Source organism: Onychostoma macrolepis, chromosome 09, assembly GCF_012432095.1.
Source record: "Onychostoma macrolepis isolate SWU-2019 chromosome 09, ASM1243209v1, whole genome shotgun sequence".
Classification (NCBI taxonomy): domain Eukaryota; kingdom Metazoa; phylum Chordata; class Actinopteri; order Cypriniformes; family Cyprinidae; genus Onychostoma; species Onychostoma macrolepis.
The window spans coordinates 2,934,300-2,951,129 of NC_081163.1; the positions used below are offsets into that span (position 1 = coordinate 2,934,300).

A 16,830-nucleotide genomic window follows, 5' to 3' on the forward strand; every position below is an offset into this window, starting at 1 on the left:
TATTAACCCTCTGATGCATGAAAATATGTTTTTGATGTTTCTTTTTTCCTCACAAGAAGGACATCATCTTTACTAACCTTTTTTGTTTTTGTTTTTTTTCCAAGATATGTGACATTAACATCTATGTAATCCATAGACAGTTGAACATAAAATAACATGCTTTGATGAATCATTATTTCTTCTAGAGCAGACATCGTTCAGTTTTTGTCTTTGTCTTTATAAAGTCATGCACAACAATCACATCTAATTTGAATACATGCATGTCCGTCCATCCATGTGATTTGCCCTGCAGAGACTAGTTAGTCATTATTATCATAAGTGATCCTTAAGAAATCCATATATCCAGTAATGACAGATTATGTTATGACTGGATATATGAGGATTTCTATAAACACGTTTGACATGCTTCATCTTGAGTAAGAAAACTCCTTATTCATCCTGCTGAAAAACAAAACAATAGAACCCTGCCCAAAACACAACAGAAAATGTAACGTTTTAATGGTTATAATGGGAATTGTATTGGTTTTAATGGAAACTATAATGGTGTCTACTGGTATGTGATGGATTCTGTTGGTGGGATGTTAAATCCTATTGGAAAAATGGCCAAAACACACTACAAAAAGGAATTTTGTAATGGTTTTACTGGGAAAAGGCTGGTTTTTAATGGTATTTTAATAGAAACCATTGGAATTTCTGTGATGGTTTCTATTGGGCTCCTATTTTTTTTTTTTTAGCAGCGCAGACAACGTCTTTACGCCCATCTCTGAGGGCTTCACTTTTACAGGTTGAGGCTAATCACGACACCGTTTACGTCTTCAAACTATGTTTAAATTATATTAAATCATTTATCAAGTGTCCTGGCATAAGGGAACACAAAGTTTTGTTTTTTTAAATCGTTTTGCTTCGATGTCTGAGGCGGAACCTTGTATCATCCGCTCATTTACTCACCCGGAACAATAACAGACGGAAACCAGCGAGATGGCGCGAGCAGCCAGGGTACTTCAGTTATTATTCATTGATCATATAATCATAAGTTTGTGTTATTATTAATAATAAATAATGCGTATTTACTTTTATACTACTTAAATTTAATTTGGATATAATTACCTTTTTGGTTGGTATTTATGCACATATTTACACAACGTAGAAAGTTTTACTCGCTCTTGTTAGAAAACAAGTGTCATGCTTTATTAAAGTGAGATAATAAAGTATCTTTAAGTATCACTGAATATTCAGATTTATCTCAAATGTTTTCCCCGTATAAATCCGTAGTAGAAATACAAATAGACAGGTTTTATACTTTTGAATAATACAATAGCTGTCATACAGAAAGAGAATGGAGATATAAATAAATGTAAATGGCTCAGATTTGTTGCTCCCTGGAAAATATAATGAAAAATATTTGAGTTAATACTAAGAGCTTAAGAAAAATGTCTCAAATGCAATTGTTTTCAATTGTAAACTTTAGTATCCTCTGTATAAAATCTGAGCACGTTTTGAGACTTTTTTCATGATGTTATTTTTTGTAACACAGAGAAATGTGAGACTGTATTTACATGTATTCTCATCTATCTTTGTCTTTTTTGTTCTGTTTCTGCAGTCAGCGTTGGTGCTTTGCATGGATGTGGGTTTCTCCATGAGCAACTCTGAGCCTGGCCAGGAACCGCCCTTCGAACAGGCCAAAAAAGTCATCCAGAAGTTTGTCCAGCGGCAGGTTTGTACTTTTTCTCCATTAAAGGGATAGTTCACCCAATAATGAAAATTCTGTCATTAATTACTCACCCTCATGTCGTTCCAAACCCGTAAGACCTTCGTTCATCTTCAGAACTGCAGTGTTTCCAGGTCCCCGATGTCCTTGCTATGTTGGGAACATTGCAGTTGCATTGCTTTCTATGGAGGCTCAGAAATATCTTAATTTGTGTTCCGAAGATGAACTGTTTGCTACTGCACAGAGCTTGATTGACATTCTCTTGTGTTTCAGGTGTTTGCTGAGAATAAAGATGAGGTGGGTCTGGTGCTGTTTGGTACTGACGGCACTAAGAACTCCTTGGCCATAGACGGCCAGTATGAGAACATCACGGTTCACCGTCACCTCATGATGCCTGATTTTGAGCTGCTCGAGGAGATTGAGAGCGAACTGCAACCTGGTGGTCAGCAAGCTGACTGTATCCTTCCTGTTACCCTACAGATGTTGAACAGACAACAACACACGTTATAGATCTCATGAGGTTATCAGTTGAAGGAATAGTTACCCAAAAATTATATTGTGCTAAACTGTTTCTCACCCTCAGGTCATCCAAAATGTGGATGAGTTTGTTTCTTCATCATATTTGGAGAAATGTAGCATCACATCACTGTCTCAGCAATGGATGCTCTGCAGTGAATGGGTGCCGTCAGAATGAGAGTCCAAACAGCTGATAAAAACATCAAAATAATCCACACCACTCCAGTCCATCAGTTAACATCTTGAGAAGACAAAAGCTGCATGTTTGTGAGAAACAAATCCATCATTAAACCTTTGCTTTCAGGTAAAATACGAGTCCATAATTCATAATGTTGTTTTCTCCAGTGAAAGTCCATTGTCTGAATCAGGAGAGAAATCTGCACAGATCAAGCACCGTTTACAAGCCAAATCAGCTCTAAACAAATATGTGGCTGGATTTTGATGTGAGAGACAACAGGAGATGGACTTTTTCACTGGAGGAAGCTTTATTATAGACTCGTATTTTAGCTGGAAGGAATGGTTTAAAGTTAAAATGTCTTAATGATGGATTTGTTTCTCACAAACATGCAGCTTTTGTCTTCTCCAGATGTTAACTGATGGACTGGAGGGTGTGGATTATTGTGATGTTTTTATCAGCTGTTTGGACTCTCATTCTGACGGCACCCATTCACTGCAGAGCATCCATTGCTGAGACAGTGATGTGATGCTAAATTTCAACAAATCTGATGAAGAAACAAACTCATCTACATCTTGGATTACATTTTCAGCAAATTTTCAATTTTGGCTGGACTCTTCCTGTAAGTGTTGGTACAATTCATGAAATATAGAATAGAATAGAACATATAACATTAAAATAAACCATTTTAAAATAAAAACAATCAAATAAAATGTTTGTTTTATAAGAAATATTAATTTGTTTACTTGCATGCCATGTGACTCACATCAGTGAACTGTGAACTTGTAAATGTGTTGATAAATTATTGAAATATTACCTCAACATTTCAAGAGGAATTCAAGTAAATATTTTACGTCAAAGGGGTTTAGCTGAGAAAAAAGTTTGTGAATCTCTGATCTAATTTAATAATGTTATTTTTTGTTTGTTACATGTTAATGCAACTATGTAAAGTCCTTGACTGGTTAATCAGGGCTTGATGCTCTGGTCGTTTGCATGGACCTTGTTCAGAAGGAAACCATGTGAGATCTTTTGTCACACATTTTTCTGTTTATTTAAATGCAGTTGAGAAGTTTCTATACAGCTGTCACACTCTTTATTTTTTATTTATTTATTTTTTTTCAGGGGGAAGAAGTTTGAGCGTCTGAACATTGTCCTGCTGACGGATCTGAACGTCCAGACCTCAACAGACCAGCTGGACGTTATCATTGACAACTTGAAGAAAGCTGGTATCACCCTGCAGTTCTTGTAAGAAACATGCACTGATAACTCTAATAACAGGGCTCAACAATAACAAATTTTTCTACTCTAAGGCCAAAGGACTAGATTTTTTTTCTTGAAAGAAAAAAAAGTAATGGTTTGATGTATTTTTATATATGTCACAAGCGTTAAACATGAAGTGTGCATTAGTTAGATGATCATTTCCTGTTTAAGTGACCCAGATATGATGCTAATAGTCAAATTCCTGGTTGTTTTTCCCACCTCAAACTTTGCACTGATCCGTGTTTTGTTTGATCCGTTCAGTTTGCCGTTCCCTTTGGATGGTGAGGACAGAGCGGATGGTGGAGGGGATGGACCGGGACCGTCAGCGGCTCCTGCTCGTCCAGGAAAAGGCTTGAACGAACAGCAGACACAAGGTCTGGAGATGGTCAGAAACATCATGACCAGCCTAGAAGAGGAGGACGGCCTGGAGGAGGTCTACACGTTTAGGTATAAATTCATATCAGTACGACGAAAATATAGTTAGTGCACAATTTCTTTATATATGTCAGAGCTGCCCATAACACGAAGAGCCAAGAATCAAACTTGACTTAGGGCCATGGGCCAAAAATAAACGTTGTATTTCATCCAATTATATTATAATAAAACGTATAAAAAATTTTATTAATTAAAAAAATAATAATTTTTTGAAAAATGTAAATTATTGATAATTTTAATCAAATTCACTTATATTGTTTTTACATTTCAGTGCAAATATAATTAAAAAAATATATATATAAAAATAAATTGTATATATATATATATATATATATATATATATATATATATATATATATATATATATATAAATTAGAAATGAAGATTTTCTTCAGTTGCATGTTTTTCCCCTTTTTCCCCTTCCTCTTGTGACATGGCAGTCCACAGGCCCTGATCTACATTATAATATATATATATTTTATTATTTAGTGTATAAATATATGTGTATATAATAAAAATCTATTTTATAATTATATAAATACAAATAATTTTTAATTAAATAAGTTATTTATTTAAATAAATTTCTCATTATTATTTTATTTATTTATTTAAAAAAAAAAAATAATAAAAAAATAAAAATAAAAATATATATATATATACTGTTTAAATAACTGTTTTCTATGTGAACATATTGTAAAATGTAATTTATTCCTGTGATGCAAAGCTGAATTTTCAGCACCATCACTCAAGTCTTCAGTGTTGCATTTCTTAGTTGAGTTGAATTTGTACTCTGATGATAAATGCTTAAATCTTCTGCATGATATACAGTGCAAATTGAAATCCTGATAAATTCATGGAAGTACATTGGTCATGAAGTGACAGTGTTGATGTTTGTTGCAGTGATGCTCTGGAGAAGCTGTCCATCTTCAAGCGTATCGACAGGAGGCCGATGGCTTGGCCCTGTCAGCTGACCATCGGCAGCTCCCTGACCATCCGCATCGTCGGATACAAAGCTGTGAGTTCCTAATAGATTATGATCAAAACAGGTTGATGTTTTTTGCTGTGATTTGGTCTAATGTTGTGATGGTTCTCGTAAGGTGACGGAGGAGAAGGTGAAGAAGTCCTGGGCCATAGTAGATGCTCAGAGTCACCAGAGAGACGACGTCAAGAGAGAAACGGTTTACTGCCTGAACGATGATAATGAAACTGAAGTACAGAAGGACGACACTATCCAAGGTGCGGAACAAAGATTGAAAATGTCACATTCACTGTGATTTTTGCAGTCATTCGTAGCAATATCAGTTGTTTTGTGAACATAATTGTGGTTGTTTACCTGTTTAAAAAGACAATTAATATTCAGTAAAGTTTCCCATTCGTTGATTTATTTGTGGTGGTCCTTTTTCCCATAAAAGGTACATGCTGACAATTTTTGATATTTGTTTACTAGTGAGTGGGTACAGGACACTATAGTTTATTTATGTAAGCGAGGATAGCAAAATAAAGTAAAGTAAATTCTTCATACAGTGGACTACCAGTAAAATTGATAAATATTTGGGACCAAATATTATTCAGAAACTTTGACCTGACCATGTTTTACACCACAGACTGAACACAATGAAGCATTGCTTGGTGATCGGTTGACCTAAATTGGTGTTATCTAATTGAGTACTTAAATACAGCTGACAGCTATTCAATCTAATTCATTACATACATACGTTACATTCAAAGTTATCTGACATTATCAAGATGAATTTGATATGACACAGTTTAACTCTTGAGTTCTTGTTATATTTTATTACCGTATTCTAAACTATAGAGAATAAACTGTGATAATGTGAGAAATGTTGAAGGTGTCCGAATAAATGTTGGGTTGACTGTAGTTTGTTACTCAGACGCAGACCAAAATTTGCGGGTCTTAAAATGGTCTTTAAAAATTCACAAATTAAGGTCTTAAATTGAAGCAGAAAGTCTTAAATTGATAAAGTTATGACATTAAATGTTGCATGGAAAAATTAGTTAAAAATGAACATCTTGCTCAGTGTTTTCTAATACAAGTTTCTAAACATCCTTACATTTACTTTAGATGCAAAATGAAGATATGAAGTCTTGTTTTCTGAGAAATTGAACAAAATTAAGTCACTTTTGCTTAAAGCAAGAACAAATATCTGTCAACAGGGAATGAAAACAATTTTTTCCGAGCCCATTGGCATATACTTGTTCTTATTGATCGTAAACTAACTTCATTTTGATCAGTTTCACAGAAAACAAGGTTGGAAGTTGTATTTCCAAACTTTAAAGTGTTGCTTTCTGCTCCCTAGACATTTACATTTAGAGAACATATTGATGTATTGTGATCCCTTCCATTTAGTCCTTAAAATTTCTTTAGTTGGTCTTATGTATATCTCTATGAAACTTGCAGAAATGCTGATTGAAACTAAACTGAGCTGAATAATGACACTGTTGTCTTCTGTAGAGCTGCATTACAGCTAAAATTGATTTTGTTTATAATTGATGAATTCTGCAACATTAACTGCTGTGTTTCTGGGGGTTTTTGTGAAGCTGTTTCGACTCAGTCTGTATTGACTAAAGCGCTATGAAAATAAATGAGACCCTGCTGTTTCTTACAGGTTTCCGTTACGGAAGCGACATTGTGCCGTTTTCTAAGGTGGACGAGGACCAGATGAAATATAAGTCTGATGGGAAGTGTTTTTCTGTGCTTGGCTTCACTAAACAGGAGCTGGTAAGATGCTCTCCAGTAGATGGCGCTCTTTTCAAACGAGTGCATTTTATCATATGCTCATGGATTTTTACAAACTGTACTTTCTATAGTGACTACAGTTCTTGTTATATTCTGCTTTGTGAGTGCAATCTTTATAAAATGGCTTTTTACAAATCTCTGTACAAATTGTCAAGTCAGTATGACGATTATTTTAGCACATACTCCAAAATAAAATAATCTTAATAAGCGTGTAATAATCTTAATTTAAGCATTTTGTACTGTACTGTAGTCTCTTGCCTTGTTTTTTCCCCTCGATAAAGTACAGTGACAGTTGTTTGTTTGTTTGTTTGTTTGATTGATGCAGATTCGTCGTCATCAGTTTATGGGAGACCAAGTTGTCAAAGTTTTTGCACCCAGAGATGATAAGGTGAGTTTTACAAAGCTTTTGTGTTCAATGTGAAATTATACTGGAATTTACTGTAAATTTAATAATTGTGATGTTTCTGTGCATACGGTAGTGACAAAACGTCTGAGGACACATCTAAAGTTATTTTCATTTAAAACTGGAAATTAACAAATTTTTAGGGTTTTGAAAAAGTCAAATAGTGTGAAATTAGAAATTTATCGGTAACTAATCACATGTGACGTTCTAATATTCATGTCCATTTGTCACGCAAATGATCATGTTGATAGTATATTTAGTGTTTTAATTTACAATATTGTTCAAAAGTTTGGCGTTGCTATGATTTTTAATGTTTTTGACAAAAGTCTCTTTTGCTCATCAAGGCTGCATTTATTTGATTTTTTAAAATTTTTTTGCTGCTCAAGAAACATTTCTGATTATTATCAATGTTTAAAACAGTTGTGCTGCCCAATATTTTTGTGGAAACTTTTATTTTTCAGTATTCACAGATGAATAGAAAGTTCAAAAGAACAACATTTATTTGAATTAGAAATCTTTTGTAATATTATAAAAGTCTTTACTGCCACTTTTGGGCATCCTTATTGAATTAAAGTATTAATTAACTGACCTCAAACTTCCGGATGTTAGCTTAATGTCTTGTACTAAGATAATTTTGTTTATTGTATGTCTGCAGCATGCAGCAGTGGCACTGTCCGCTCTGATTCGTGCCCTCGACAGTCTAAAGATGGCAGCGATTGTACGTTATGCTTATGACCGTCGCAGCAACCCTCAAGTGGGCGCCGCTTTTCCATGCATAAAGGACAAATATGAAGTATGTGGATTCATATCAAACAGAAAGCACACTATAAATGATTTATCTTCAGTATGTTGCACACCAGACTCACTCCTCATGTCTCTTATCCTCAGTGTCTGCTATACGTGAAGCTGCCGTATATGGAGGATCTCCGACAGTTCACATTCCCAATGTTGGAAAACAACAAGAAGTTCACACCTTCAGGTGGGCCCTCAGATAAAAAGACCCACAATACAGCAGCCAGTTTCTATCAGATGTGTATACAGTTTGCCTGTATTGCAATTTTGACTTTATTTCAATGAATTCTGCAGCATTATGCTGTATCAACAATTTCTTTGGTCCTCTCAGGGTTTCTGCAAGTCTTAAAAAGTCTTGCAAGTATTAATATGCTAAAAAAAAGTGTTAAATCGTAGCAGACGAGTCTTAACTCATAGTTCAGTCATGGTATTAAATGTTGCATGCATTGCATAAAATTTTATATCTTTGTCAGTATTTTTGTCTTGTTTTCCAATACAAATATATGAACATCCTTAAATTTACTTGAGATGCAAAATGAAGATATGAAGTCTTGTTTTTTGAGAAATTGAACAAATTTAAGTGAGTTTATAATTAAAACAAGAACAAATGTCTGTCAATGGGCCCATTGACATTCATTTTAAAAATGTTTAGACATGCACTGGGAAACAAGACAAAAATAATGAGGAAGAGCATCAATTTTGTGCAAAGTGATCAGAAGCTATGGTAAAAGTTATCTCCATATTCTAGTTGAGCTATCTTTTGATAAAAAGTCATGGAGATTGGTTAGAAGCTGTAAGTGCTGCTTATTCAACTAATTGTGTATCTCATTAGACATTTACATTTAGAGAACATATTGACGTATTGTGTTCCCTTCAGTTTATTCCTTAAATTTTCTTTAATTGGTCTTTAAAAAGTCTTGAATGTACCTTCATAAAACTTGCAAAAACCCTGCTGCCCTTCTGAGGCACATCCAGACGAAAGGAGGTGAATATTGATGTTGTTGTTTGAATATGATGTTGTTTGTGTGAATGTCTCTGTTCAGAGTCTCAGCTGTCAGCCGTGGACGCGCTGATCGACTCTATGATGCTGGTGGAAAAGGATGAGGATGGAGAGAGCGTGGACATCTTCAAAGTCAACCACATTCCAAACCCACAGTTCCAGAGACTTTTCCAGGCATGATGGGACGGGGTGGTGGACGTTTCTCTGTTTCTATCAGCCTGACAGTATTTGATACTGTTATAATAGTCAAATGCACCGACTTGCAAAAGAGAGCAATGCATAGATTAAAAATGTTTAGTGTAATTAGTAAAATATAATTCTAGCTAAAAAAAAATCTATGTTTTGCACTAAATAAACTCAAATAATATTTAAGTTTTTTCATTCATATGCATAAATTTAACTATACGTAGTCCTAAACAAATATTTACCTATATATTTTGGTAACAATTTTAGAATGAGTAGATCATTCAATAGCTAATATAAACAAAAAATTAATAATACTTTTTACGGCATTTATTAGGTGAAAATTCATTTAAACATACAATATGATTTATTAGTTTATACATCTTGAAAATGCTTAAACACTTACTAATAAGCAAATATTAATGTATTTTCAAGTTGTGTAAATTGAACCATAGTATACGTATTAATTTTAACCTAGAATAATAAATGTTGTTCATTGTCAAATCAAAAGTTTGGGGTCAGTAAGATTTTGTTAATTTTAATTAACTCACCAAGGCTGCATTTATTTGATCATACAGTAAAATTTGTGAGATATTATTACAATTTCAAATAACAGTTTTCTGTTGTGATATATTGTGAAATGGAATTTATTTCTGTGATCAAAGCTGAATTTTCAGCATCATTACTCCAGTCTTCAGTGTCACGTGATCCTTCAGAAATCATTCTAATATGCTGCTCAAAAACATTTCTGATTATTATCAATGTTGAAAACAATCATGCTGCTTCATATTTTTTGGAAACCTGATTCTTTGAATAGAGCGAGTTTTCTGTGGGAATCTATAGTAACGTTATAAATGTCTTTGCTGTCACTTGTGATTAAATTAATGCATCCTTGTTGACCCCAAACTTTACATATACTGAGCCCAAGTGTTTATTCGCCCTCACACCCCTCTCTTATTGTCCTTCAGTAGTACAGTGATTCAGGTGTGTGACATTGGCTGTGAAATCCGTGTTGTCTCGGGTCGGTGTCTCTGCAGTAGGTCTCATTGATCTTTTCTTGGCTCGCGTCCTCAGTGCTTGCATCACCGCGGTGTGAATCCTGATGATCCCCTGCCGCCCGTAGAGCCGTGGCTGAAGAGGGTTCTAGAGCGGCCCCAGGCCGTGTCTGCCCTCTGCCAGGCCCCTCTGCAGGACGTCAAGACCAAGTTCCCACTGAAAGTGGTGGTGAAAAAGAAAGCGCAGAAGACTAGCGCAGACGTGTTTGGCAGCAGGTGAGAATGGAGCAAATCAACACTGAAGCTGTGGTTGAAATCGATGAGACATGCTACATGACTTCCAGCATATACGTGTCGACTGGTAGAGACTGTGGCAGACATATGTGACCCTGGAGCACAAAACCAGTCATAAGTGACACGGGTATATTTGTAGCAATAGCCAACAATACTTTGTATGGGTCCAAATTATCCATTTTTCTTTTATGCCAAAAAATCATTGGGATATTAAGGAAAGATCATGTTCCATGAAGATACTTTGTAAATTTCCTACCGTAAATATATCTGCTATATAAATATATAAAATATTGCTAAGAACTGAATTTTCTCAATATTTAGATTTTTTTGCTCCCTCAGATTCCAGATTTTCAAATAGTTGTATCTCAGCCAAATATTGTCCGATCATGACAAACCATACATCAATGGAAAGCTTCCAGATAATGTATAAATCTCGATGTCAAAACATTGACCCTTATGACTGGTTTTGTGGTCCAGCGCCACATGTTTGTACAGCTGTTTTTCTGTTTTTCATTAAGGTTTTTGCAGGTCTTAAAAAAGTCCTAATTTGCTCTTCCACTAATTAAGGTCTTAAATCAGAACAGAAAGTCTTAAATTGATAAAGTTATGGCATTAAATGTTGCATGAATTGCAAAAAAATTTGTATCTAGCTCTGTATTTTTGTTGTTTTCCAGTAAAAGTATCTAAACATCAAGATCAAATGTATCAAGATACATTTACTTGAGATGCAAAATGAAGATGAATATGAAGTCTTGTTTTCTGGGAATTTAGCAAAATTAAGTGTATTTATGCTTAAAATGAAAAAAAAAACTTTTTTCCAATTTTGAAATTTTTTTTTTTTTTCCTATTGACAGATATTGTTTAATTTCTTTGTCCCCTTCCATTTATTTCTTAAATTTTCTTTTTGGTCTTAAAAAGGTCTTTAAAAATGTTAAGTTTTAAACCTGATGAAACACACAGTAATGCAAACCCATATGGGCGGGGTTTGTTTTGTGATTGACCAATCCGAATGAAGCATTCCAGAGGGGTGTGTAATAAAAGATGCAAGCACCGCCCACTGTGTGTTTTCAGTGTCATTGATGTCATTAATCTGAAATTAGTATTAGTATTAATTGTTGTTGATCTGTGTGTCGTCTTCAGTGCTGATGAACCAGATACGAAGAAAGTCAAAGTGGATGAAGAGACGGAGTTTAACCTGGCCGAGATTGCGGCAGGAAACATCACATCGGTGAGACTCATGTCTGAAATCTGTTCAGTGATCTACATTACTCGGATTAAAATGACTAAATATTAGAAGTTTATATTTATATACACTATTGTTCAAAGGTTTGGGGTTATTTTGAATGAAGTTAATACAATTATTCAGCAAGGCTACATTAAATTGATCAAAAGTGACAGTAAAGATATTGATAATATTACAAAAGATTTCTATTTCAAATAAATGCTGTTCTTTTGAACTTTCTATTCATCAAAGAATCCTAAAAAATCAGATGTGTCACTTTCCACAAAAATATGAAGCGGCACAACTGTTTTCAACATCGATAACAGTCAGAAATGTTTCTTCAGCAGCAAATCAGCATATTAGAATGATTTCTGAAGGATCATGTGACACTGAAGACTGGAGTAATGATGCTGAAAATTCAGCTTTGATCACAAAAATAAATTTCATTTTACAATATATTCACATAGAAAACAGTTATTTAAAATTTTAATAATATTTCACAATTTTTACTTTATTTTTAATCAAATAAATGCAGCCTTGGTGAGCATAAAATATTCCAAACTTTTGAATGGATGCATTATTATACTAAATCATGTATTTTAAATAATTTTTTATAATTATCAGATTTTTTTTTTAATGCTTTCCCTTAAAATGTATAAAACAATTAAGTCTTAGTCAATGTAAAATGCCTTTCACAATCCATTTTGTACACAACATGACGTATTTCAGAGTGAAAAGGATATATTAAATGGAAAAACATGTAGAGTAGAACTTGCTTTTTCCATCATGCATTAGCAGAAAAAGTAGTTTCAGAGTTATTTACAGTAACAAGAGCACAATAAGACCAGGAACATGCATTCACGCTGACTTCAATACCGTATGAAGTATCGCACTTTAACAGACGCTCTCTCTTTCAGGTTGGCAGCGTCAATCCAGTCCGAGATTTCTGCGCGTTGATTCGACAGAAGACCGTTTCTTTCGATCTGGGTGAGATTTGATTGTTCAGTTTGACACTCTCCCTCCTCAACCTTCACAAAAGTGTCAGCTATTAAACATGCTATAATGTAAATGCACTATTACCACTCCTGGCACGTCTGCAAGACCTTGCTGAAGATTGAAAGCAGTCTCTGAGACCCTGAGTAGTCGCTCGGAGTTAAATGACTCGTGTTGTTTCTGAATGTTAGCTGCAGGTTTTGTTGTTAGCGCGGTGGCTTTGATAATCATTGTTTTGTAACCTTGACAGCGTGCCAGCAGCTGACCCACAGGATTGAGCAGTTGCTGGGCAACAGGAGCCCTGAGTACTACACGAAGAGCATCGCCTGTATCCAGGCCTTCAGGGATCAGTCAGTATCGGTGAGCTCTCAATTAAACCTCCGCATCCAATCAGGGATCACTTAAGGATCAGTAGTTTTTGCAGGTCGATAGGAAAAACACGCTGCCGGAGGATGTTGGGATTCATTTCAGACGATCTGAGCTCAGCTGGAGTCTGAGGCTCCGGTCCAAAGCATAGTGAGCTGCCTACCTAGACAGGATTTTAGTGCTTTCCTCATTTTGGACCAGTTTTTGAGGATTAATCACATTTGCAGAGGCAAACTCACAATAATTTGTGAACAAGCCAAAAGAAATGCTGAGAAATATGCTTATATTTCAGTTAGTGTTATTTGCGTCTCATATGTATCTTTAATTCTTATTAAAGTGTCATTAGCATAGCAACATGTCAACATTAGACTCTTTTCAAATCAATTGTGTTTACACTTTGTGTAAAGAAACTATATAGAGAGCGTCCAAATTACTGACATAAGAGGTTCTGTGATGATGCTCCCTCAGAAGATAGCTACCTATGTAGGCAACTCCCTAGGTTTTGGACAGAGTCCACTATCAATCAAAAGTCTGAACTTGACAGAATGTGTTTCTGACACTTTTATTTTTGCATTTTGAAGCAATTCAATTTTCAATATTTATATTTTAATTTCAGGTTTCTTATGCAAGTCATTTTATAAACACTTTTTTTTTGTCTGTATTTTGTCATTTTTATTATTATTATTATTATTTTATGTAGCTTTAATTCATTCATTTATTTATTTTAAATGTATATTAATATTAATTTTAGTACTTCAGCTTATTTTAGTTTAACATTTTAACTTAAATTAAAGTTTACATATAAATTAGAAACATTAATTTTATTTATGTTAATTAAATATTAAATATAAACATTAAATTGATTTAAATATTAATGTATATAATATATACATTATTTATTTAAAAATTATATATTTATATTCATTTTAGTTATTCAGCTTATTTTAGTTTAACATTTTTAATTTTCATTTAAGTTTACATATAAATTATAGAAACATTAATTATATTTATGTTAATTAAATATTAAATATAAACATTAAATTGATTTAAATATTAATGTATATAATATGTATACATTATTTATTTATTTATTTTAAAAATCATATATTTATATTAATTTTAGTTCTTCAGCTTATTTTAATTTAAAAATTTTAATTTCCATTTAATTTAAGTTTTAAGTTTACATATAAATTATAGAAACATTAATTTTAGTTAATATCAGCAGTGGTTACTAATGATCATGAAAACATTTCACTATTCTGTTTCTGCTTAAATGCTTGAAATCTGTATTATAGTCAAATACAGTTTCTTTTTTCATTAAACTTTTTGGACCCCATTTACTTGTAATCTGATCACCTGAGACAGGTGTAAACGGGTCCTGCATGTGACACCATTTTTGCAACAGATGTTGCATGTACACGACGTGATATCAGTTTTTTTAGTGTTGATTTTTAATGAATATCAGTATGAGCTCAGAGAACTGATGCATTTGCTTACACACTTCTAACTGCACCTGCCCACAATTTACTCCATCAGAGCGGAAACGCAGAGCTGTTCAACAGCTACTTGCAGTCCCTGAAGAGGAGCGTTCCTGACAGGAATCTTGAGGAGTTCTGGGATCTGCTCATCCGAGGTAAAGAACCGGCCTTCTGCTCATGTTTAGCTGAAGACTTCATGCCTTCAACATGCGCTTTTGTTTTCAGATGCTCTGACACTGATTAGCAAAGATGAAGTGGACGGAAGCACCATTTCCAAACAAGATGCAAACCAGGTACTTACAGCCTTCTATACCCTACAGCTTACAAGTTTTAAGAAGTTCATTTGAAATATTTTTATTTTAATTAAATTAATTAAAGGAATAGTTCACTGAAAAATGAAAATTTGCTGAGAATGTCCTCACCCTCAGGTCATCCAAGATGTATATTTTGAGTTTGTTTCTTCATCAGATTTGGAGAGATAGCATTTCATCATTTGCTCAGCAATGGATCCTCTGCAGTGAATGGGTGCCGTCAGAATAAGAGTCCAAACAGCTGATAAAATCATCACAAGTAATCCACACCACTCCAGTCCATCAGTTAACATCTTGAGAAGACAAAAGCTGGGTTTGTAAGAAACAAATCCATCATAAAGGCATTTGTAACTTCAAACTTCTGATCAAAATGAGAGTCCATAATCCATAACTCTTCCTCCAGTGAGAAAGTTGTCTCGTCTGATTTAGGAGAGAAATTTGCACAGTCCAAAACGGCTCTAAACAAATAAGTGGCTGGATTTTGTGAAGCGTTATTATGGATTATGGACTCATATTTTAGCCGGAAGCAACAGAAGTTAAAAATGTCCTAATGATGGATTTGTTTCTTACAAACACGCAGCTTTTGTCTTCTCAAGATGTTAACTGATGGACTGGAGTGGTGTGGATTATTGTGATGTTTTTATCAGCTGTTTGGACTCTCATTCTGACGGCACCCATTCACTGCAGAGCATCCATTGCTGAGACACTGATGCAATGCTGCATTTCTCCAAATCTGATGAAGAAACAAACTCATCTACATCTTGGATGACCTGAGAGTGAATACTTTGCCAATCTCTTTTTTATTATTATTTTAGTGTTTGGTTTGACATCTGTTTTACATGTCGAGGTTATTGGTAAAGTCTGTGTGTTATGGTCGTTTAACCCTGTGTTTGCTGGTTTAGTTCCTGGCGTTTGAGCAGAAAGAGGAAGTGCAGGCGGCTCCAGCGCAGGAGGACACTGGAGATGTGGATGATCTGGTGAGTGTTTCATGCTTGTTTGGTTGTTTCAATGACAAGCACATAATTTATTATATTTGTGAGTGTAATTATGATCTGTAAGTATATTAAATCCTTTATACTTTAGTAGAGATTTTAGACCTTTACTTTTGGCAACATGTTAAGTTGTTGACTGATGTTTTTTGATGCAGCTGGACATGATGTAAAGCGGTTGTCTTCAACACCTGCGTCCATCCAGCGCATGCAACTCTGCGTTAGATGCCATTTCTTGTGTTTATTAATGAAACACAAATCTCCAAAATAACGTTCAAGTGCTTCACTAAATCAGATTTGTTTGTACTTGGCATGATTATGTTGCTCGAGTTTGATTACTTGAATGTTGCACAGTCTGTATTTGTAGGATTTTCTAAAGGAAAATAAATATCCATGTACTTTTATACAGAAACTCAAATAAAAGATCAAACAAAATAAAACTAAATCCTTGATTACAGTTCCATTTAGTCCTGGGGGGTCACATTTTGAGCACATTAGAGCTAAAATAACCTACTGTGCTACAAAATTAATTTAACATCCTCCTGGGAATCCAGGATCCCAGAGTTTTTATTTATTTATTTAGTCCTATTATTATTTTTTTAGTATTTACTATTATTTCCGATAGTGATTTTCATTACTGTATATATTTGTTACATTTATAAGTTTTGTTTATTACACAAATTTTATTTAGAATCTTTTTTTTTTTTCAGTTTAAAATATACAGGTGCTGGTCATATAATTAGAATATCATCAAAAAGTTGATTTATTTCACTAATTCCATTCAAAAAGTGAAACTTGTATATTATATTCATTCATTACACACAGACTGATATATTTCAAATGTTTATTTCTTTTAATTTTGATGATTAGAGCTTACAGCTCATGAAAGTCAAAAATCAGTATCTCAAAATATTAGAATATTACTTAAGACCAATACAAAGAAAGGATTTTT

General features: G+C 34.0%; 1 protein-coding gene across 1 annotated transcript; it reads left to right on the forward strand.

The window, feature by feature from the left end:
* Positions 1 to 796: 796 nt before the first annotated feature.
* On the forward strand, positions 797 to 16,332 carry xrcc5 (X-ray repair complementing defective repair in Chinese hamster cells 5). Its single transcript, XM_058787133.1, has 21 exons — positions 797 to 996; positions 1,601 to 1,714; positions 1,982 to 2,165; positions 3,370 to 3,418; positions 3,522 to 3,644; positions 3,921 to 4,106; positions 4,995 to 5,109; positions 5,192 to 5,330; positions 6,722 to 6,834; positions 7,178 to 7,240; positions 7,911 to 8,048; positions 8,144 to 8,234; positions 9,091 to 9,221; positions 10,305 to 10,501; positions 11,660 to 11,747; positions 12,659 to 12,728; positions 12,985 to 13,094; positions 14,637 to 14,733; positions 14,804 to 14,871; positions 15,792 to 15,866; positions 16,037 to 16,332. Exons 1-21 carry the CDS (start codon positions 979 to 981, stop codon positions 16,049 to 16,051), a joined length of 2,184 nt encoding a protein of 727 aa, XP_058643116.1. The 5' UTR covers positions 797 to 978; the 3' UTR covers positions 16,052 to 16,332.
* The last annotated feature ends 498 nt before the right edge of the window (positions 16,333 to 16,830 follow it).

Excerpts from the sequence above, each read along its gene's own strand:
- xrcc5 (XM_058787133.1), top strand. Across the intron at positions 2,166-3,369 it reads TGGTGGTCAGCAAGCTGACT|GGCTTGATGCTCTGGTCGTT; the intron begins GTATCCTTCCTG and ends CTGGTTAATCAG. Across the intron at positions 13,095-14,636 it reads TCAGGGATCAGTCAGTATCG|AGCGGAAACGCAGAGCTGTT; the intron begins GTGAGCTCTCAA and ends TTACTCCATCAG.